Genomic DNA, 24,324 nt, shown 5'->3' on the forward strand with positions numbered 1-24,324 from the left:
ATTGGTATGTTTAGAATAAAATTTTCTATTGCTTCAATCCCGGAACTTCATTATCGGACCTGTAGGCCTCATCCAAAAAACCTAAACCTTCCACAAAACACCCACTTTAATAAGGATTTACAATGTCATACACATGATTATACCAACGCCTGTCATTCCTCTGTCTTTCCTCCAGCCAGAGGGTAGGAAAAATATCGCAAACTTTCACCAGTCTGCCCCATGTTTTATTGGCTCTTCCATAAACCTAAATCAAATCAAAACTTGCACAGATAAGTGGAGTAAAATGTGTTCAACCGCAAGACAGGTGTTAAAGCTCTAAAAGTGTAAAGTGATATCAGTGTTAAATCCAATAATTAGAGTACTGATCATCTTAAATGCTTTGACAATGCAATCACCTGCTGGACAAAAAAAAATTAAGATTCATGGTCTGGGTCAATCCATGGACGACTTTAACGACCATGTGATACACAGCTGAGAGGCTTGCCTTGAGGATTCCTTGCCAGGAGCAATCTGCATGGCAACATCATTAAATAGCAGATGAAGCATATCGATAATCGTACTCATGACGACAACGAGATCCAATTTGCTCTTACAAGCTCGATGACAATTAATATTGCTATTATCAGGAAAGGACATTCGCCACAACTAAACAAACAAGTAAACACATTGATCAAACGTATTGATATAAAGTGCCACTCTTTCTTGCAATTACAACATAGGAGTTTCCATTTGATCCAAGCAGGGCATTATCAAGGGCTGCAATTGGTCACACAGCAGAACATGGACTCTTCGTAATACTTACAAAGGCTCCAGATCCAGCCTCTGCATTTAAACTAATTTGCTGGCTGGAAGGAGAAGACAACCTCAAGACAAAACAGCTCCTGCATATTAAGAGCTGCAGTCGAGCTTTCCACGGCGACATTCAATGGGTGGAACAGAGCCACGAATGGTTGTTCGGTGCATCACTCGAAGACCAACTTCGCTGGCTGGCTGTTGAGTAGTCGGGTGCGCTTCATGTGCCACAGCCAGGTTGTCGGAGATGATGAAGTCACCAGTTTCCCACTGCAGCACAAATTGAAAGAAGCATGGACAAAACTAGAGGTTCCAGGGAACCTGAACTCAACTGGTCTATATCAATATGGTTAGAATATGCATAATAGAACCACAAACTAAATAGTTTATATGTGCTAAAAATATATGACAAAAATCGATTTTCAATATGGCCGCCCTGCCGCGCCCATTTTTGGGCGTGCAACGCCAAATGCAATCCCAAACTAGTTTATGTTTTAAAGATGCTGCATAACAAGTTTCATCAAATTTCATCAATATTTGTGACTTTTAGAGCTTAGACGTCGAATTGTTTACAGACGACAGACAGAGAACGGATGACGGACACTGGGTGTTGACAAAAACTCAGCTGGACATAGTCCAGTTGAGTTAATAAAATCAAGATGGTGGGATTTGACATTTGTGTCATTCCCAATCTGGGGACAACTTTTGCTCCAAGAGCAGCTCAGGGTAACAAAGAAAAGATGCATGCGATGACGTGTTGTGATGCAATCTGAGGCAATAATGGGTTAACAAGGAACTTTGATGCAGGAGGCCATCAAGTTACAGTATTAGCCGAGAAGTCTCACATTGTGCACGTATTGAATGGCGCAATTGTCCTTCACAAATTCCTCGTGAATTTCTGCCAGGATCTCGGCAGTCTCTTCAGCAGATGTAACACGTGCATTGGATTCTTCATAGTCCCACACAAAGCACTCGGTCATTCCAATATGGAAGCACATCGTCTGAAATAGTACAGATAAACCAGTGAGGAAAATAAATGAAATAAAATCAAACTCAGGTAGAAAGAAGCTTGTGAGATCAAGGAAGGAATATTTTCTTCCCTCAATGCTTCAAATGCATTTCATTACAGAGGAAAGTTTCAATAACTTATGACTCATCATGGTAAATTTACCATAATTTTACAGTTTTCATGGTGCCAAAGTTTATTGGCAATGGATATGCTGAATAGTGGGGCAGATAGGCAAACCAATTGTGCATTTTATGACTAAAGCATGAAGGTTTCAGCATATGATCGACATACCCCAAGGTTTTATTTGAGACGTGGAGGCAATTTGTATCTGACCTCTGGTGACCTTGAGAGGTCATTGACCTCAGCATCGCATTTTTCCAGTTTTTGCCCCTTCACTCTTCATTATAATCACGTATATCTTTGCCAAAATTGCATTTTTGTTCTGATAAAGATACTTACCTACCCTACCAAGTATTTGTGTTTATTTACAGGTGTAAAGAACACCTTAAAACTGCCCCTCCGATGAGATCAAATGAATTATTAATGAAACCTCACTCATTAAACATGTTTGCATTTAGTATTGCTGCATAAAAATTGAAAAAGACTTGTTAAATATACACAAACAATGTGGTATGTTCTTGTGCCGTCGCTGCAGCATCGTTTGATTATATTGTAACCGACAGGTCTTGTGCCACTGGGCCCTGTTGGTCATCAGTGTGGCTTCTATGCTGCTCCCATCACCCAGCCTGTCCAGATCCAACTCAGCTGGTATTTGTCCAAGTTCCTGAAACTCAAGGAGCTCCTTGGCCAGTGACACATAACCGCCACCTACTGGTGGCTTGCTTGACCTGGCAGGGCATTGCAAAGCTTCCCCTATTTCTACTTGGCAGAGAGCACAGTGTTCCCAGTTAGTGGTGCAACGTGGCTTGGGATGCTTAGATGTCGAAGGTTGGGCAGGATCAATCAGTGTATGGCGTTTTGACTTGGTGACAAAGAAGCAGACACCAGAAGCAGAAAAGAAGGGTAAGAACGGAAGGCGTCCAAGTGTCTAAGTCCAGGGTTCTATAGGTTTTCCACCACAACAATTCTGAAGAGTGCAGACCAGAGTACCAGGAGCTAGCTGAGGCATGCAGAGGGATTATCCTGCAATGCGCAAGAACATACCACATTGTTAGTGTGTATTTAACAGGTCTTTATCAATTTTTATGCAGCAATACTAAATGCAAACATGTTTAATGAGTGAAGTTTCATTAATAATTCATTTGATCTCATCTGAGGGGCAGTTTTAAGGTGTTCTTTACACCTGGAAATAAACACAAATACTTGGTAGGGTAGGTAAGTATCTTTATCAGAACAAAAATGCAATTTTGGCAAAGATATATGTGATTATAATGAAGAGTGATGGGGCAAAAACTGGAAAAATGCGATGCTGAGGTCAATGACCTCTCAAGGTCACCAGAGGTCAGATACAAATTGCCTCCACGTCTGAAATAAAACCTTGGGGTATGTAGATCATATGCTGAAACATTCATGCTTTAGTCATAAAATGCACAATACCTCCATATTTGAGCTTATCAGCCCCACTAGAACGGATTGTCACTGCCTTCCCGGCAGTCAGTAAGTCAGCAGTTTGTAATTTCCTCATGGTGCCGGAGATAACTTACAGACTCTTAAGCAAAGGACACCGTGGGACATTTAATGCTCATCAACTAATGCGGTAAGATGGGACACCCAGTTTAACATCCATCCAAGGGGCGGCAGATACATTGATGCCTCATCCTGCCTGTGAGATACCAGGCTGACAGTTTATAGCTGGGTTAGCATTCGAACCAAGGCTAGACAGCTCAAATAGGAGTGCGAGTAGCTTTTAGCCATCATGCCTGATCAAATTGCAAATAAGCTGGGACAAATAATTGAGAAAGATCGATAGTTTTAAAAAGAAGCATGGTTTAAAAATGAACAACTTTATTTTCTCAACAAATTTTAATATCTACCAATTCATGCAACAGTAAATTGATCATTTTTTAGGATTCAACCAAAAAAAAAAAAGGAATCTGATCAGCAATATTGACAGAATGTTACCGCTTTGCTTGTAATGGGATGTGGGTAGATATGAGGGTGCACAACACCCATTCGACGATCACTGACCATCCACAACCTCTCCCATCGTGCCCTCTTTTCAGGACTCAGACCCTGCAGAAGCTCCGTAAGTGGGGCAAACACTACAAAAAAAATGATTGGAGAGGGGACGTTACTGTCAGTTATGCATTGCAAGAAACTTCCAAAAAGCAGGGCATTGGTTTATGGTCATCATGTCATTGTCACATATACACAAAATGGAATGTCCCATGTTATTACCTCCGCCACCGAAGGTAGATTGAGGTTATGTTTTGTCTGTCTGTCTGTCTGTCTGTCTGTCTATGAACAAGACATCTCAAGAAGTTGTGGACGGATTTGGACAAAACTTGGTGGAGAGGTTGGGTGTGTGACAATGAAGAAATGGTTTGATTTTGGTGAATATCTGGAATCGAGCAGCATAATTTAAGCGATTATTCACCATTGCATGATGGGGCTAAAACCGATACATAGCACGATATCTCAAAACATAAGGGGCAATACCCCTGGTGCTCACCTGGTAGAATAAACAGTATACTGCACTGACTAAAGGTATTTCAAACCAATTTCAATGCTTGATAGAAGACAGGGCAGCATGTAGAATCATACTAACATAATCATAAGACTTTAAATAAATAAACAAAAAATACCTATTTTGGGGGGCAAACCCCCTCCCCCCTCCCACCCCATGTACCCATTGTACCTCCCCCAATTTTTCCAATGCCTTGAACAAACATTGGTACATCATGGATGATGAAGGTTGTGGTGACGTTTCATCGAAATAGTGTATGTAGTTTCAGAGGAAAAAGCAAATTACTATTTTTTGGGAGGGGGGGGGGGGGGTCAAACCTGGATCCACTTTGACCACAAGGTAGACCCCTTCTAGATCCTGATTTTTGAAATACCATGAACAAACTTTAGTCACAACACAACAAATATAATTTCTGCCAAATTTGGTCACAATCCCATCAGCGGTTTCGGAGAAGAAGTTTCAAGTGTTACGGACGGACGGACTGACGCGCCATCGCATAAGCTCCCCTGAACTAAGTTCCAGGTGAGCTAAAAATTATGGACGGATTTGGACGAAACTGGGTGGACAGGATGTGTGTGTGCAAGGACGAATCGATTCGATTTTGGTGAAGATCTGAATATGGATACGATAATTCTTTAATCTTTAAGTGATTCTTCACCATCGAGAGATCAGGCGAGAAGCAATATACAACATGATATTTAAAAAACGTTGTGGATGGTTATGACTAAACTTGGTGGATGGGTTGGTTCGGTGACAAGAATTGATTAGATTTTGGTTCAGGTCGGAATCCAGATCCGGCCTATCAGTGGGATACAAAACAAACTGTTCAGCCTGGTGGAGGTATGCGCTCTACCAAGTGCCCTTCTAGTTGTTTTTTTTTCATGCAACCTCAACCTTTCATGTTTCCAACAAACATACGTGACACAACACAATATTATTCGAGACAAAAATAGCCACTGAGCTTGGGGGAAGTCCCGTTACCTATCAGAGTACTCTGGGTACCAGCGATGTCAACAGTGGCGCCGCTTCTCTAAATGCACTCGGCAGGGCATTTCCTAAAGAGGAATTTCTTCCTTCCAATTGTTCATGCTTGTAACCTTTTAAATGTTGATAGGCAAGCAAGGAAGAAGCACGTGCCATTATAGTCTTTGGTATAACTCAGACGGGGTTTGAACCGCCAACCTCCCAGACTAGGAGCGGACAATCTAACGAAACCAAAACGTTTTCACAAACCCTTCAATACACAATTGGCTCAACTAATGCAATCTCTGAAAAACGGCCCCAGGATACAGTACCCTCTGAAATTTACAGTTCGATTATTTTTTCCACTGTTTGGAAGAAAAAAAAAAAAAAAAAAAAAAACTGTTTCGGTAGCAAAATAGCAAAAAACAATGCAGCAATAATGTCACCCAAATTGGTAATAGCTGAATTAAAAGAATACACACTTGGGTACAAATGAAGGCACACTATTGAGAATGTGACATTTCCCCCTTTGATACAATGAGTCGGATCTGTGCAACAATACCTGTGGCACCCTTGCGCGGTGCATTGACGATGTGGTAGAGCGAATAGGAAAATGGAGCACGCTGGAAGCTGCCATCTATGTGCCATCCTGTCCTCCCTACGCCTCTGCAGCCTTCCCGTTCATCATTGGACACGCGAAATACATCAGGATGTGGAGAGCTGATGGACACAAAATGAGAAACCACAGAATGCAAAATTGAAAAGTGTGGAACGTCAATACATCCAAGAATAGCAACAAGTTTGACTCTCTGTAGTCTCTGGTATTCCCAGTATTTCCCAGCTAGTTGGAGTTGGTGGCTCAAAGCATCATACGTTTTTGGCCTAAGACTTTCACGCAACGGCTGGCCAGAACTGAGGTTTGACCGAAGCAGAGCGTAATTTCTTAAGGGTGCCTTCGATAGCTCGCCTACTCTTTATGAAAAACCATGGTATCTTTAACGGCTGCCAACTAATGTCAGGAGAGGAATCCCAAGCTTTATAGACATTTGAGGGATAGCTCACTCTATGATGCAACCTTCCTGCCTTTCTAGTGGGACAAGAATCCAACCCAGACTAGAGAACTCAAAAGGTAAATGGGCACTCCGCACCATCATATTACACAAGGATACTACATTTTAAAATATCTTGCTACAGGTCGGGGACCCTTTATCCGGCAACCCAAAAACCAACAAAACTTTGAAAACCACACAGTCCGACAGTGTTTAACCCTTTCATTCTGAAAAGTTAATCATCCGCAAGCCTTCTGAAAAGTTTATCGCCCAATTCAAAAGTTAATCCACAGGTTATCTCGTCAGGGGAAGCAAAGTTGCGCAAATACCAGGAACAAACTTGTGAAGTGGTGTGTACTCTAATTTGGCATCACCATGTGGTGCTCTATAATTTAATGCACATAATTGTGTTTGTAATGTACAATACCCCTGCGCCGCAATCATGTCAAAACGGCATCTCAACCTCTGGACAAACTAGTGGTGCTTTGAAAAATAAGCATTTATCGCTCAGTATCAAGCAACAAGTGAAGTTGTTGCGGAAGCGTGGCTTGGGTGTTTCAGTGAAACACCCGAGTGAGGAATATGGCGTTGGTACATCGACGGTCTTAAATCTTAAGAAACAAAAAACAGATGTTACAATGTCATGGTAAGTGATGTTCCAAAGCTAATGGACAAACGGAAAACGTTACATCAGTGGAAGACAGCCAACGTCGAGTACGTCTTGTGGAGTGGGTCAGGCATCACCGTTCCACCCCCACCTTGTCCGCGGTCGGCCCAAACCTTATCTGCGGCCTCGCAAAGATCATCTGCGACCACCCACACCATGTCCGTGGCTACGCAAGATTCTGAGGCCTCACAAACATCTGCGGTCGCCCATATCTTGTCCACGGCCGATAATGCCTTGGGCTGCCCACAACTTGCCTGCGGCCACCCAAACGTTGTCCATGGACGATCAAACGTTGTCCAAGGATGCTCCAGCCCTGTCCGAGGATGCTCTAGGCCAGTCAGAGGACGCCCACACCTTGTCCGCAGCCATGTAATCGGCCAATTTCGGCCAATCATGCCTTGTTTGCAGTCTCGCAAACATTATCTGTGCTGCTCTCCCCCCTCCCAACCACCCATTGTCAGCTGCCTCACAAACGTTGTCCACGGCCGCCCACACCTTATCCCCGGCTGCACAAACATTGTCCAAGGATGCCCCAGCCCTGACCACGGACACTCCAAGCCTGTCCACCCACATTATTCCATATACAATATACATTGTGCGTTTTGATATTCTTTATCATTAATGATTTTTATCAAGTTTGTTATAAAATCATTCTTTCGGATGGAACAAACAAAATCGAATCTGTTGCGTCCTTGTCTAACATCCAACCTGTCCACCAAATTTCGTCCGAATCCGTCCATAACTTTTTGAGATATCCTACTCACAGACAGACAAACAGACATGGGTTAAAACACAACCTCAGTCCACCTTCGTTGGTGGGGGTAATACATAAATACATACATAGATAGCTACATACAGGTATTCCTGAAAACATATTCACCAGGTTTCTACCTGAAATGGCTCATGTAAATCTCTCCCTGGATTTGTACCTGTCGTTTCAAGGGTTCATCAATTTCATGGATCACCTGCAATTTGTTAATTTGGTTTGAAGGACTCTTTAGAACGTTGACTACACAATGAATCGATCATGAAAAGATTGCACTTCAATTCGAAAAAATTTGCAAATGCTGATTCAGGAGCTGCCATTTGAATGACGAGTAAAGAACGGAAGTTAGGACATGAAAGTTTTGGAATCGTTAATCAGTCTGAGACAATGGACTCGTACTAGGAATTAAACCTGTGTGAACGCAGTAACGACATTTGTTCTGTCTCAACTTACCCAAGGGTGATTGATGTATGGCAAATCTCCACTTCGTTACCTGTCACCTGACCCATGTTAAATATTTTCATGTGAATGCCAAAATCTTAATGTGGATCAAATTCCTGGTAAGGAATACAGATTATACAGGTGAGCACAAGAGACTCGATCTTTGGCAGCAAAGATGGCCGAGGCATTTCATGTTATCATATATATATAGTGTGATCAAAAATTCTTTCCTTGGAGAGGGATGCGAGAAGTGGATGTGAGATGTGAGGGGGGGGGGGGGGGGGGGAGGGAGGGAGGGAGGGAGGAAAGAGGCGGGAAACAGGTAAGAAACGAGGGTGAGAGGCGCGGGGTGAGAGTGAGAGGCAGGGGTGAGAGGTTGGGGTGAAGGTGAGAGGTGGGCGTGAGGGAGAGAGGTGGGCGTGAGGGTGAGAGGCGGGCGTGAGGATAAGAGGTGGGTGTGAGGGTGAGAGGTGGGCGTGAGGGTGAGAGGTGTGGGGTGAGGGTGAGAGGCGAGGGTGAGAGGCGAGAGGCGGGGGCGAGAGGCGGGGCGAGAGGTTGGGGCGAGAGGTTGGGGTGAGAGGTTGGGGTGAGAGGTTGGGGTGAAGGTGAGAGGTGGGCGTGAGGGAGAGAGGTGGGCGTGAGGGTGAGAGGTGGGCGTGAGGATGAGAGGTGGGCGTGAGGGTGAGAGGTGGGCATGAGGGTGAGAGGTGAGGGGTGAGGGTGAGAGGCGAGGGTGAGAGGCGAGGGTGAGAGGTGAGGGTGAGAGGCGAGGGCGAAAGGCGGGGGCGAGAGGCGGGGGCGAGAGGTTGGGGCGAGAGGTTGGGGTGAGAGGTTGGGGTGAGAGGTGAGAGGTGGGGGTGAGAGGTGGGGATGAGAGGTGGGGATGAGAGGTGGGGATGAGAGGTGGGGATGAGAGGCGGGGATGAGAGGCGGGGGTGAGAGGCGGGGGTGAGAGGCGGGGGTGAGAGGCGGGGGTGAGAGGCGGGGGTGAGAGGCGGGGGTGGGGGGTGAGAGGTGGGGGTGAGAGGTGGGGGTGAGGGTGAGAGGTGGGGGTGAGAGGTGGGGGTGAGAGGCGGGGGTGAGAGGCGGGGGTGAGAGGTGGGGGTGAGAGGTGGGGGTGAGGGGTGAGAGGTGAGAGGTGGGGGGTGAGAGGTGGGGATGAGAGATGGGGATGAGAGGTGGGGGTGAAGGTGAGAGGTGGGGGTGAGAGGGTGCCAAATACGATTGCTTCATTACATTAGGATGTCCTGCCTCCTCAAATGTATCAGTATAATTTATATAAATTATAATCTAACCGTGGGTGCTTGTAGAACGTGGACTCGAGTTCTCCAAACCACCGGCTGATCTCCACTTGTCTCTGGGCAGGTACAACACCTTGATCTTTGAAAATAAGCAGCCGGTGTTTCGTAACGTGGTCTCGAATTTGCTTCACGATAGCTGGTGGTACCTCTTCCTTCAGATCAATACCTTTCACAATGGCTCCGAGACGCTGGGTCGTTAAGTTGTACTGACGTGCCATATCCAGCTGTGTACTGTATAAATAAATAAATAAATCTCTCTTGCTTGGTTGTTAAAGTTAATTATAAAAATGAATCCGGCTATCAACTATTTATTTATAAGATTATACATTTTATATTTAAAATGCTCGGCATATATGTATTTATGTATATAAAGTTAATTACGATACAAAATGAGAGAACGAGACAGCGAGAGAGTAGCGACAAATATGCAGCCAATACACCGCTCATAAGAGTCACAATTTTATTTTTTATCGTACTGTACAACTGTACTCGTGTAAAGTGTGTCAATAATGGCGGGGCTCCTCCCACTCTCCCCTTTCCTCCTCCCACTCTCACCCCCCTTCCTCCTCCCACTCTCACCCCCCTTCCTCCTCCCACTCTCTCTTCCTCCCTCCTCCCACTCTCTCTTCCTCCCTCCTCCCACTCTCTCTTCCTCCCTCCTTCTAGAGTCCTATCCCTGTATAAAGAGAGTTTCGCCATGCGCTGACCCGAGATTTCTGGTCACGTGATTTCGTGGCGCCATTTTGTGTCTAACTTCACCGTGCGTGAACGTCAGCTTGGTACGGGAATGTTGTTTATTGCCAAACAAAATGACTGGTTGTTCTGCTTTTGGTTGTTCAAACCAATCTGGGAAATATAAGATGTATAGATTTCCAAGTGATAAAGTCAGAAGACAAATTTGGGAAGCGAAAGTCAGACGAAAGAGCTGGAAAGCGATCGACTCCTCGAGACTCTGCCAGGTAGGCCCACGCCGCTTGATGATCGATGTTCAAAAGCAATTCTATCTGCTCGGTTTTTTTTTGGTTGTCTGTCCGTTGAAAACCCTTTTAAAGGGAAGTGATTTGTGTTTGTTTATAATCTTCAAGGAGCTGACCAAAAATGCATTTCCGTGGGAAGAACCCTGCTCAATTTTTTTCGGGTAGTCCTAGCGGACCGCATATTGTCATTGATTGATGAAATGTCCCGGTACAGTGACATTGCCTGGTCTGCGGTTGGGTAGTCTGCGGGCAATCTCACTGTACCTTTTCAGAGGGAATTAATTTTGATTTTATAGGGGTGGGAAACCCATGGTCCGTTTTGTTTTCAGTTGTCTGTCCGTCCATTCAAAACTTATTCCGAGGCAAGTTATTTTTTTGGTTTAAAATCTTTAGCCTAATCGGCAATCATAAAAGCAATTTTAGGGGGGGACCTGCTCAATTTTTTTGCGGGTTGTGCAGCCAAGTCGCCAGCTATGAAACATATTAATCGATCAGGCAATATCCATCAGAGTTCTGGGCAAGGGTGTAGTAATAAATGAACGTTTCAATCTTACTAGATGCCGATGACGTTTCCCTTATGTCAGAGACAGAAGCTGACTTGCAGCTTGTTAAATCATTACAATGGAAATTGAATATAAATGTCGATAAAACTAAAGTTGTACACTATAGAAATATGGCAATACCACGTACAGAATTTGTTTTAAGTGTGTTAGACTATATGTCGGCTGGAAGTCCTACACCGGAATTGCTCTCGGCACCCTTTTAAAAATATTGGATATGCCCACACTCCTTTCTAAAAGTTATTAAAATTCAGAGAACGACAGCATTGGTTTGTCTTACTTATAATGTTAGCTCTTATATGCAGTGTTGGCTTGTAATATGCATTGCCATACCACTTTTAATATCACCACACAGCTCTTTTTCACGGCAATAGCTGAGTTTTTGACAAAACAAATATCACCTGTATGTAATAATAAGACTAAATATGTGTAGTAAATTTTTTTTTTAGCAGGTTTAGAATATATCACCCCATATCGCGAATGTACATGTATATCTAATCCGACACACTTAGACACAAAATGGCGGCCAAATTTGAGTTGACACAACTCTCTATATACAGGGACTCTACCTCCTTCCACTCACCCCTCCCTCCTCCCACTTTCTCCCCCACCTCCTCCCACTCTCACCTCCTCCATCCTTCCACTCGCCTCCTCCTTCCTCCTCCCACTCTCCGCCTCCTCCCACTCTCTCCTCCCTCCTCCCACTCTCCCCCCTGTGGGAGGAGGAAGGAGGGGGGAGAGTGGGAGGAGAAGGGAGAGTGGAAAAAGGTTGTGTGTGTCACAACGAAGAATCGATTCAATTTTGGTGAAGATCTTGATCCGGATGCAGCTCGTAGAATTTTTAAAGTGATTCTTCACCATTGAGTGATATGTCCATCCAGGTGGAGGTATGCTCTCTACTGAGTGCCGTTGTAGTATTGTCATGCTTTTACATCGTCAATATTGAATGTTTTTCCATCAAGGGGCAGAATATATAAATATTGTTTGTTCCACCTCTAGAGCAGCCCACCTATAGCTCACCATGTGAAAAAGACATTCAAAATCTGTTTTGTTGTCAGACAATCGAAACGCACTCTCTAAACAACTACACGACATGGCCAAAAGTATGCGGACATCCCTTCTAATTTGTGCATTCGGCTGTTTCAGCCACACCTATTGCTGACAGGTATAATCAAGCACACAGCCATGCAATCTTCATAGACAAACATTGACAGTACTATGGGCCGTACTGAATAGCTCAGTGACTTTCAACGTGGCACTGTCATAGGATGCCATATTTCCAACAAGTTAGTTCATCAAATTTCTGCCCTGCCAGAGCTGCTCCGGTCAAATGTAAGTGCTGTTATTGTGAAGTGGAAACGTCTAGGAGCAAAAACAGCTGAGCCACGAAGTGGTAGGCCACACAAGCTCACAGAACGGGACCGCCAAGTGTTGAAGCGCATAAAAATCGTCTCTCCTCGGTTGCAACACTCACTCACAACGGGGGTGGAAAATAGAATGGCTGCCCAGGAGAATCAGATAGAGGGGATGAAAAATGGGTTAATGGGGCTAGAAAATAGGATGGAGGACAAATTGCGGGAAATAGGGGAGCAATCCGCCCGAGAAATTAAACAAATGGGAGAGCAGATAGAGGAGGTAAAAATCGGGGTAGAAACCAAATTGGATGCTCAGAGGGATGAATTGGGACAGATGAGGGTGGCATCTACAAAGGAGATGGAGGAGATGAAAGAGGAGATACGACGAGGTGTGAGTGAGGGGGTCTCGGGGCTACGCGAGGAGGTAAAGCGAGGTGAGAAGCGTATGGAGAAAGAGGTGAGGAATAATACGGCTAGGTTACAGGGGGGCATAGAAGATCTGACGGAGGAGGTGGAACAGCTGACGGAGGGACAAAAAGAACTAGTGGAGCAGGTTCAAAAGAACACTGCGGTACTAGGAGGGTTAAAGGCGACACAAAAAGAAATTAAAAACGAATTAATAGCGACACAGAGGCAATGTCAGATGGTACGTGAGGAACTGACAATGAGGGTGGACGAGGTGACAGAGATAATGGAGACGAAGGACCGAGAGGTGAGGATGCACATAGAGACGGTCACGGTAGCCTTAGAGGACGAACTTGAGGAGACGCACCGGGGAATAAAAGAGGTGAAGCGAAAATTAGAGGAAGTGGAAGAAGAGGTGAGTGAAATTAAGAAGGGACGGACAGAAACTAAAAGAGAAATCCAGGAGGAGGTGATGGAATATGTGCAAGGTCGGTGCTCAACTCATAATGTGATGCTCACTAACCAAATAAAGAGTTTGCAGGTGGCAAAGGAGGTGCGGAGACGAGGTACGGAGGTGAGTGGCAATGTATATGATGTGAGGAAAGCTTCAGTCGGCTTGGGGGTTGCTATGGATCCGGGTGTTCGTGAAAGGCCGTTGGTGAAGTGTGCGACAGGTCTGGTGTGCGAAAAAAGAGGTGTGCGAGAATGTCCGACCATGGGGTGTGTGAGGAAAAAGTGCGCGCCGACGAGTGAGTGTGCTGTCGAGAGTGAGTCGGTAGGAGCGTGTGTGCGAGGGGGTACATGGAAGCGCGGTGTGGCAAGTGTTACGGAGGAAGTAACGAAAGAGTGTGCGCAAGAGTGTGCGCGAGAAAGGTGTGTAACAGACAGGTGCATGAGGAAAGAGTGCGCTGTCGAGAGTAAGGGTGAGTGTGCTGTCAAGAGTGGAGGTGAAAGTAGTGAGAGTGACACGGAGCGTGAGTTGGTTGTGACAGGTGAGCGAGGATGTACACCTGGAATGGAAGGATGCACACCTGGAATGGTAGAGCGTGTGTGGGAATGCACACTTGAGTTGGTCGTGAGGCACATGGTTGGGTGTGCGGGTGAGAGCACACCTGTGGTTGTCACAGAGGAGGTGACCGAGGAGGGGGCGCGAAGAGGTGTGTTGGTGAGGTGTGCGAGCGACGAATGTGTGCCAAGGTGTTCGGTGGTCAGGTGTGTGACCAAGTCGGTGAGCGGAATGAGTGTACCGAGGTGTGTAAGGAAAGGTACGAGGAGCATGGGAACAGCTGGAGGTATGAGCAAGAAAGGGGTAGCGTATGCAGGTGAAGCATGCAGGTGAAGCATCGACGGTAACCGGGTTAGAGGTTAGAACGACTTATAGCCGAATCGGGCCCTCGGTGCGCGTCGGGCAGCTTCGCGTGCCGCGAGAACCAGCGGGGATCCGAGCCGCGGCGGGTTCGAAAGGACCGCCGTACGCGATCCACGCTGGGCCTCGCTTGGAACGGCCGCGTCCGGGCTCCACTAGGCGGAGCGGGCAGCCCGATAGGAAGGGTCGTCATGGCGACCACTTTCTATTGAGACGTGCCGGCAGGTCGAGATCGGGACATTGGATGGCTCCACGCCGAGGTGGTGCGTGGGATCTCGGCCCGGGTAAGCCCCCGTCCCTGCCCCGAATGCGGGACGTATCCAGCCGCTGGCACAAAACGACCCGCGTTCATTGCTCGGCTGTACGAAGCCGGGCTGTAGACGTGAATTGGCGCACCGAGAGGATGTAATAAGTAGACGGGTGATGAGGATAGTGTTTTGGCCCCGAAATTAGAAAAAGGCAAAATTTGATGATTGGCAGTAATGATAGGCAGATGATGGGTAGAATTGGCAGTAAATGGAAAATTTTTGAATTGGCTGAAATTTGATGTGCAAAATTGGTAGTGGGAGATGCCCGATGTGGTGGGATGGCAACTCTGTCATCCCTCACAAGGTGGGGCAAATGCGCTATAGCTTATGGGGTTGATGGCAGTGAAAACTAGCCCGGGTGGGTTAGGTTATATTGGTAGGGATCTAGCGAAGATGACATTAGGTAACGTTAAGGTTTAGATAGTGACTGATACCTGTAGTGGGGACGCAGGTAGTTTAGTGTGGATGATAATGACGTGGGAGCGCAATAGTTTAAAGGGACGACTGGGAAGCGCAAGTTTCAGAGGGGAGTAGTTAGCTGAGATGATGCCGTGTGTATGAGGATTGAACAGGTGTGATTGCACAGGTGTGCAACTGAACAGGTGTGTGGAGCAGTGTATGAGGGAGTAGTGGTGATTGCGTGTTGTGTTGACCAAATGGTCCAGGAAGAGGAGGAGGGTGCAGGTGGCACCAGGTATGAGTGCACAGGTGTGCAACAACAGGTATGGAGAATGGTTGTATGGAATAAATGATATGGAGTATTGGAATGGATGGTCGTGGAGTGAGTATGGTGGAAATTGTGGAATGGAGTGGATGGTGCGAAGGTGTGAATGGGGGAAGAGGGGCGCGCCCGCCCGTCGTCATCAAGGGCGGAGCGAGAGGGTCGCGCGACCAACCAGGGCCGAGGTGAGCACCCCGATGGGCGTGTCCAAAAGGCCGGCGGCTTAATCGCCGGAGGCGCTATAAAAGGCGCGCACGAGAGAGAGTCGTGAGTTGGTCGTCAGTGGAGGAGTCAGTCAGTGGAGTCGGTGGTCAGTTGGTTGCGTTGGTTGCGGTGAGGAGTCGGTGGTGGTGGTCAGTTGGTTGCGTTGGTTGCGGTGGGGAGTCGGTGGTAAAGAGTGAACGAACGCACAAGAAAGAGTTGAGGGTTTGGACCAGACGAGTCGGACAAGGCCTGGCAAAGCACGCGACGTCCACAGCAGCCACAACAGCAGCTTGGGGGCCTGAACGGCGGCTGCTAAATGCGCCGGTTGTGCTGCAGGACCCCCTTGGACCTTCCTCTCCCTCCAGCCATCCACCTCCTGCCTTTCCATCCTTCTTGTGTACGTGAGTTTGTTCTGTTTGTTCTGTCCTGGGTTAATTAAGTCTGTATAAGCTAGTATTTTCACTGTGTCACCTGCGTCTTATGTGCTTGTAAATAAACGTGACTGCTTTCTTTTTGCTTGTGTGTAAATAGTCAATAAATTCAGTAGTATTTCCAAACCTTTCTTTGCCTTCGTTTTCCTCTTTGCATTCGTCGTTTTAGTCTTTTCCCTCATTGAGCAGCCGCGGTGCGATCTGGTCAACGTCGGGTGGAATCGGGTTCTAATCGGGGAGTAACTGTTCGGTCGCGGTTGGACCATCCGCTCGGCCCATCATACCATCTAAACCGCGATCAGTAACAATTGGTAACAATCAGTAACAATCAGTAAGTCTCTCCTCGGAAGCACCGTCAGCACAACAACTGCATGCGCAATGCCAAGCGTCAGCTGGAGTGGTGTAAAGCTCACTGCCATTGGACTCTGGAACAGTAGAAACGTGTTCTCTGGAGTGATGAATCACGCTTCACCATCTTGCAGTCCGACGGACTAATCTGTGTTTGGCGGATGCCAGGATAACGCTTCCTGCCCAAATGCATAGTGCCAATTGTAAAGTTTGGTGGAGGAGGAATAATGGTCTGGGGCTGTCTTTCATGGTTCGGGCTCGGCCACCTAGTTCCAGTGAAGGGAAATCTTAATGCTACAGCTGCAGCATACAATGGCATTATATACGATTCTGTGCTTCCAATTTTGTGGCAACAGTTTGGGAAAGGCTCTTTCCTGTTTCAGCATGACAATGCCCCCATGCACAAAGCGAGGTCCATACAGAAATGGTTTGTCGAGATCGGTGTGGAAGAACTTGACTGGCCTGCACAGAGCCCTGACCTCAACCCCATCGAACACCTTTGGGATGAATTTGAACGCCGACTGCGAGCCAGGCCTAATTGCCCAACATCAGTGTCCGACCTCAGTAATGCTCTTGTGGCTGAATGGAAGCAAATCCCCACATCAATGTTGCAACACCTAGTGGAAAGCTTTCCCAGAGTGGAGGTTGTTATAGCAGCAAAGGGGAGAGGTGGGGGGGGGGGGGGGGAGGGCAACTCCATATTAATGCTCATGATTTTGGAATGAGATGTTCGATGTTCGGGTGTCCACATACGTTTGGTCAAGTTGTGTATATCATATCAACTCATAGGAAAACAAGTGGAGCGACATTCAAAGTACACTGCCTCCATGCAAAATAAATAAATAAATAACATCCCCCAGCGCTCGACATTGCCGGGGTGCCGTTAGCACCCGGCAATGCCGCCATGCAGCACATGGAGATGGAATTGGGAGGCAGTGGTGTAAAATATTTGCTTGACTAATTGCATAACTAAAACTAGTACGGCACTCAGTAGAGAGCATACCGCCGCCTGGTTGGCCATATCACTCAATGGTGAAGAATCACTTTTAAAATTATATAATTCTCATATCCGAATCCACAATCAGATCTTCACCAACATCGAATCGATTCTTCCTTGTCACACACACAACCTGTCCAGCAAGTTTCGTCCAAATCCATCCTTAACTTTTTGACATATTCTGCTATGTATCGTTTTTGGCCTTCATGCATAACAATATGCATACAACATAAACCACAAATAACTGTTAGGCCAAGTATGAGCTCATTGAGGAATAGCACAGGGAGATGGTTAGTGAGGAAAGTCAGATGGCAGGCTTATTAAACAGGTATTTTGCTTCAACATTTACACAAGAACAGGTGAACAGGTGTTCCTGCATTTTACCAATAGGAGATTTACCAATAGTTGAGTATCTATCAAGGAGGTGAGGAAAGACTTTTGCAGAAGTTCCAGATCACAGTATTCTACCAGGAACGACCCTATATCAAATTTTGAGTTAATTCTTCATTCTGTTTTCACAACTGTGACCCGACGTCCCCACCCCCTGGGGCATGAACCAGGAGGGGGGGGGGGGGGGGGGGGCGGGCAAATTCAAAAAATCTTTCCATATTTCATGCGTCCCCCAACGTTGATTGCATAAAGAAAGTTTCATTTGTAAATGTTTAAAAACGTGCCCGCAATTGCATTTCTTGGTATTTCTCCTTTTGATCCTCGGGTGGGGCCAAAATGATAGGCCGACTGCTCTCCTACCTTCTTGCCATGTGGCGATCATAACTACCAAGTTTGATGAATAGAATATCTGCACAACTGTTTAGGAGAAGATAGCATCACTGACAGACAGTTGGATGGACGGTACCGATCACAATTAACATCCCCCCCCACCCCCCCCCGTTCCCCCCCCCCGTGGCAAATACATGATGTTCCAAAGCTTGGTTGTCGTTAAGGACGCGTAGACTGCCTGGAAACGACAAAGCCACGCCCCTCGCTGACTGTCTGGAAACCGCAAAGCCACGCCCCTCACTGACTGCGTTGAAATCGTTAAGCCACGCCCCTCGCTTCACAGAGACTGCCTGGAAATCGTTAAGCCACGCCCCTCACTGACCGTTGAAATCGTTAAGCCACGCCCCTTGCTCAGTTGTGTTTTTAATGAGTCGAAATCGATAAACGAGTGCAAGTTACAAACGTCCAATTAATTGCTTAACTGTGAGTTGCGTCGTTCTTTAAAAGGAGCAAATATTATATGTAAACAGAGGTGGGTTGATCGAGAGGAAGGAACGAGGGCAGAACACCTTCGAAGTGTGAAATGTCTGATTTAAGTCGTGATTTTAACAACTTTTGAGGCTGTTTTAAGATGATTAAAGGACAGTTATTCGAATATTTCCTTTTGGAGAATTGCTCAAAGAAATCCGCAATGAGAGAACTCCAGGGAGCTCGATGTGACGCTGAACGGAGGGATGGAGACGGCACAGAGAGGGAAAGAAAGCACAAACGGTGGGATGGATCAGAAAGGCATGTCCTCTACGAGGTCCGCCTCTCCGGCGTATAAAGAGGGCAATTCAATCACTTTACTCAGGCAGTGAACGGTCACGACCTCGTTGTCTCTTGTGGTCCTGTTTGTTTTTCATGTGAGGTTGTGAACGGTCCCCCCCCTCTCAGGCTCGTGTAGTAGGAGAGACCTCGGAGTACAGACAGGATTTCCCTCATCCTTCCCATGGGCCTTACCTCTCCCCTCCCCCTCCCCTCCCCTTGCCCCCCCCCCGTTGTTTATGTTTTTTTTTTATTTCAAGAGGGGTGTACCGTTAATGTACAAATGTTGAAGAAAATGTCACCAGGTTCCCAAGCTTCCTCTTGGAGGGGTGGTCGTTTGTAGCTTTGTGCATGAGGCCACATATGTACCAATCAATTAGTCAGTGTTGCATGGTGTACCATATTAAACCCATGATTACGTTTCTACCCTCTCATTTTATGATTATAACCACTGCCCAATCCAAACTTCGCTCTCTAACTTCCCCAAGCTGTGCGAGCCTGGTGTGGCTACCACGGAATTTGTGGGTAGTACTTTTGTATGGCACATTAACATATCATGGCAGGTGGTGCAAGCCTCCAACTCACAAGCAGATTATAAAATGGCAGCCCAGGGATGTGGTCGCAGTTGAATAAGCATTCTGAGTATTGCGCTGCAATACATGTCCGGTACCGGCAGTCTGTCGTCCGGAAAACTGTTGGGGAAATTACCAAGGGTTATTTATCCACAGGTTCTGAATTGTTCCCAATAGCTAATTACCTCAGGACGGGCTCACCTGTGATTCACACTCGGGACTTCGATTTATACACCTTGCAGACAGGTCAGCAGAAGCACGAGAAAATACGTTGTTGATAAAGAACCTTTCGAGTCACTAAATATCAGTAATTTATTATATTTTCCGGTTCACGATCAATGATCGATGTGTATATATATGTTGCTCGGCTTGGCTCCGCCCCTCCCCGAAAGCGCGTGCTGTGTCGCGCTTTTGACGTTCACGAGACGAGGCTAAGGGCGCGCGGTGCGGCTTGAGGAGAACTCTAGAATAAACAAGAGACATCCATTTTTAAAATATTTTCGTTTAATTAACGATATCTGCCAAACCACGTGCCCTATCACAAATTCCAAAAGGACATTTTAGTAGACTGATATGCTGAACAGATCTGTGAAGTTTCCCCTCGAATGGATCAAAAATGAGGGAGGAGCTCGGTTTTAAAGATTCATGCTTAAAAACGTCATAACTCTGAAAACATGTGACGCATGACGTCATGCTCGCTGACTTTTTTGTTCGGAATGGGTATGCGATTCTGCCTGCAAAGTTTGGCCTCGATCTGTTCAGCCATTGCAGAGAAAAAGGGGTTTCTGTGTTTTCACGAAAAACAATATGGCGGCCGAACCACGTGACCTGTAATTACGATTACAATATTCTCCAGACCGAGTCCCTCCTACGGTGAAAATTTGATCTCAATCGGTCCTATTATTGCAGAGAAAATGTTTTTTAAAGGAAATTAAAACTTAAAATGGCACTGAGTTAAGGATCATCAGAATTATCAGAATTACCAAAGTTCAAAGTGCCATAACTTTGTCAAAAATGATCGAAACGTCGTGAAGTTCGAACTCGATCTGTAACTCATCATGAGGAAACCATGTACCAAGTTTGAAATCATTAGCATTAAGCGTTTAGAAAAAAAGGCCGGAAAACTGTTCTTTGCGTGACGGACTGACGGACTGACGGACTGACAGACTGACGGACTGACGGACTGACAGACTGACAGACTGACGGACTGACGGACTGACGGACTGACGGACTGACGGACTGACGGACTGACAGACTGACGGAGGGACGGCGTGCAAACCTATAGTCCCCTCGGGTGTACACCGGTAGGGGATTAATAAGAGAAGTACAAGTGATATTATAAAAGTTTAAGTTTGAATGTGAAGAGAGGAAGACTCCACTCTGCAAGTTGCAAGTCATGCTTCTAGTGCAGAAACGTGTGTGCTTCATTAGATAGGGTGTATTACACTCATATACATCAAAATAATACATATTTGACAGAAAATTGTAGAAGGCAGAACAAGTGGGATAACAAGTAGAGAACATTTTTTTCCTGCACCTTCTTGCCATGTGGCGATCATAACTACCAAGTTTGATGAATATCTGCACAATCGTTTCGGAGAAGAGAGCGTGACTGAAAGACAGACGGAGCTGTTCACAATATCCCCCCGTTTTTTTTGTTTGTTGTTAAATTAGTAGCCTGGTGTTGGCTTAGCGGTTTGGGTGCCAGCTTGTGATCCTGGGATCCTGGGTTCGAATCCCGGTCAATCGCTGAATTAACGCCAGGGTGGTTGATTCAGCCTGTCGTCCTTCCAGGTCTGGAAATTGAGTACCAGTTCACTGGTAATTCCCTGTGTGTCGCAAGAGGCGACTAACAGGGTTGGTGGCAGGAAGGGCATCCGGCCGTAAAACATTGCTTCAAAAAGGGGACCACGGTGCCCGAAAAAAAAGGCTGACCCCCGCTCTGCGGGGAAAAAAGATGGCATCTAAAGACGGTTCTTTTTTTCCTTTTTTTTTCAAAATTAGTTCTCCAAGGCTCGTGGAAGATTTGTTGCACACACAAATCACGCACTCAGATGCAGAAGGTGAAAGCAGACAATACAGAACTTGATATCAGAGAAGCAAGGCTGGTAAACATGGGAAAATTTACTTTCTGGAACACACTGGTGGGTGGCGGCACCATCTAGTACTATTAGTAGAGTTTTTCCCCTCTACACTCAGCGGGGCACCTTTTCAGGAGAAATCTCCCTCCCCAAGGGGACTGTGCATGCTCTTTCCACGAAATGTGGAGAGTCGAGCAAGAAAGCAGCACGTACCATTGTGATAGTCTTTGATATGACTCCACTTTGGTTGGAATTGAACCACCGTCCTCTGAGATTCATAGTGGATGCACATTGTAAGTTAAGAGTATGTGGTCTATATTGTCCTGTGGGGGATTTTTCACACCTGCCACCAGCCTATCAGATATGTTCCCTCTGGCGCTGGTTGAAAAGTGGCCACCATGGTGTTAATAGACGTTTTTTCATACACATACACGTCGTCACGTATTGTTGCTGTTTCATGTTTATAGATACGTATTGGTGGTTGCATTCACTAACCGTTACTATTGTTACTTTGACTTGAATCAAAAATCCATGCCTTTGAAATAGAGACTGAAGGAAATATGAAACAAGAACAAAAAGACATAAAATGTCGTATAGCTCCCGCCAGGGTTTTAGTAATTTTGCTGTATGGAGTTAAAGGCTGTCAGTCGGACATCTTTGGTCGGATGACAAAACAAAATCTTCTGCATATGTATTATCATAACTCATGTATTGTCTTTGTGCCAAGATTGAAGAAAATCGGTCCATGCCTGTCCGAGAAATGGATGGGGACACGATTAAGTAACAGAATGGCCGCCAGTCGGCCATGTTGGATTTGATCTCGAAAGAAAATGACGTGCGTTTGTAAGCCATAATTCATTATCTGTGTGCCAAGTTTGAACAACATTGGCAAATGCATGTCCGAGAAATCGTTGAGGACATGATCAACATCGGGTTTTTTTACAACTAAAATGGCCGCCAGTCGACCATCTTTGATCGCATCATGAAACAAAATATGAATGCCATCATGTGTGTCTTTCTGCCAAGTATGAACAAAATCGGTCCATAGATCCCCGAGATATGGGTGCGGTCGCACTGACGAGACCAAATCCATAAGCCCCCGTTTCGGACAAAGTCCAATGGACCAAGAACCCGATGGTCACTCTGGCTGAGCTCCAGAGATCCTGTGTGGAGATGGGAGAAACTTCCAGAAGGACAACCATCACTGCAACACTCCACCGATCTGGCTTTATGATAGAGTGGTCAGACGGAAGCCTCTCTGGGTTCTTGGTCACCTCTCTTACCAAGGCCCTTCTCCCCCGATTGCTCAGTTTGGCCGGGCGGCCAGCTCTAGGAAGAGTCCTGGTTGTTCCAAACTTCTTCCATTTAAGAATTATGGAGGCCACTGTGCTCTTGGGAACCTTCAATGCAGCAGAATATTTTTGTAGGCTTCCCCAGATCTGTGCCTCGACACAATCCTGTCTCTGAGCTCTGCAGGCACTTCCTTCGACCTCATGGCTTGGTTTTTGCTCTGATATGCATTGTCAGCTGTGAGACCTTATATAGACAGGTGTGTGCCTTTCCAAATCATGTACAATCAATTGAATTTACCACAGGTTGACTCCAATCAAGGTTTAGAAACATCTCAAAGATGATCAAGAGAAATGGGAGACACCTGAGCTAAATTTCAAATGTCATAGCAAAGGGTCTGAATACTTATGTAAATGTGATATTTCAGTTTTATATTTTTAATAAATTTGCAAAACTTTCTAAAATCTTGTTTTCTCTTTGTCATTATGGGGTATTGAGTGTAGATTGATACACAACAACAACATGCATTTTAAGGCCATTTTCCCTGCTAGAGCGGGGGTTAGCCTTGCGGTCCCCATGACAATCTTCTCCATTTTGCCCTATTTTCTGCATCTCTCCTTGTTAACCCCCTTGCCCGCATTTCTTCTTCCACCATCTTCAGCCAAGTCTTTCTCGGTCTTCCCCGTCCTCTACTTCCTTCTACATTAATTTCCATCACTCTTCTCAACCAGGCACTTTCATCCTTCCTCAACACATGACCAAACCATCTCAACCTGTTCCTCTTCACAGCATCAATCACAGGCAATATTCCCATCATCTTTCGCAATTCATCATTTGTCTTCCTCTCTCTCAACGATACTCTGCACATCCATCGAACCATTCGTATTTCCACCCTTTCCAGCCTTCGTTGCTGCTCTACGTTCATTACCCATGTCTCACTCCCATAAATCAAAACACTTCTCACACATGCAGCATACACCTTTCCCTTCAGCTTCAGCGACACTCCCCTCCTCATCAGCACGCCACTCAGTTCCCGAAACTTCTTCCATGCACATCTCACTCGAGCAACTGTTGCCGAGTCTAATCCACCTTCTCCATTCAGCATGTCTCCGAGGTAGCAAAATGTTTTCACACCTTCCAGCTTCACGCCGTCTCCAAGATCCAACTCAACATTTCCTCCATCTGCAGCTCCCTTTGTGCACACCTTACATTTGAATGTAGCTGCCACACTGGTTAATGACCCTCTCAGACCACTACATTTTTGATGAACCCACTCAGCGCACATTGTACATTGAATGGAGTTCACTCCGACACCCTTCCTGCACACAGCACACGGCCACTTCCCAGTTCTTTCCACCTCACCACATGCTTTACCACTTGCCATCACCTTCGTCTTTCCGATATTCACCTTCAGACCTTTTGTCTCCATACATTCCTTCCACTTGTTCATCTTTTCCTTCAGTCCATCCATACTTTCCGCAATCAACACCAGATCATCTGCATACAACAACTCCCACGGTAAACCCTCCTCTACGTTCTGAGCCAGC

At 46.1% G+C, this 24,324-nt stretch overlaps 2 protein-coding genes across 2 annotated transcripts in view; one reads left to right on the forward strand and one right to left on the reverse strand.

Moving 5' to 3' along the window:
• Positions 1-202: 202 nt before the first annotated feature.
• LOC137432442 (3-((Z)-2-isocyanoethenyl)-1H-indole synthase) lies at positions 203-10,112 on the reverse strand. The gene is made up of 5 exons (XM_068124381.2): positions 9,630-10,112; positions 5,974-6,131; positions 3,884-4,023; positions 1,638-1,793; positions 203-1,062 (listed from the first exon to the last, which is right to left on the reverse strand). The coding sequence occupies exons 1-5, from the start codon at positions 9,851-9,853 to the stop codon at positions 889-891; spliced, it is 852 nt and encodes a 283-aa protein (XP_067980482.1). The 5' UTR covers positions 9,854-10,112; the 3' UTR covers positions 203-888.
• A 189-nt stretch (positions 10,113-10,301) lies between these two features.
• Positions 10,302-24,324, forward strand: part of LOC137432443 (uncharacterized) — an 82,560-nt gene continuing 68,537 nt past the window's right edge. The window contains exon 1 of the mRNA XM_078783211.1: positions 10,302-10,594. Within this exon, the coding sequence (XP_078639337.1) occupies positions 10,445-10,594 (150 nt within the window). The 5' untranslated portion in view covers positions 10,302-10,444. The remainder of the gene's footprint in view (positions 10,595-24,324) is intronic.

This window comes from Myxine glutinosa, chromosome 8 (genome assembly GCF_964187855.1).
Source record: "Myxine glutinosa chromosome 8, kmMyxGlut1.1, whole genome shotgun sequence".
NCBI classification, from domain to species: domain Eukaryota; kingdom Metazoa; phylum Chordata; class Myxini; order Myxiniformes; family Myxinidae; genus Myxine; species Myxine glutinosa.

Coding starts and splice junctions, on each gene's coding strand:
- LOC137432442 (XM_068124381.2), bottom strand. CDS start 9,853: ATGGCACGTCAGTACAACTTAACGACCCAGCGTCTCGGAGCCATTGTG. Junction 6,132..9,629: donor ACGTTCTACAAGCACCCACG/GTTAGATTATAA, acceptor TGTGTCCATCAG/CTCTCCACATCCTGATGTAT. Junction 4,024..5,973: donor ACCGCGCAAGGGTGCCACAG/GTATTGTTGCAC, acceptor TTTTTTTTGTAG/TGTTTGCCCCACTTACGGAG.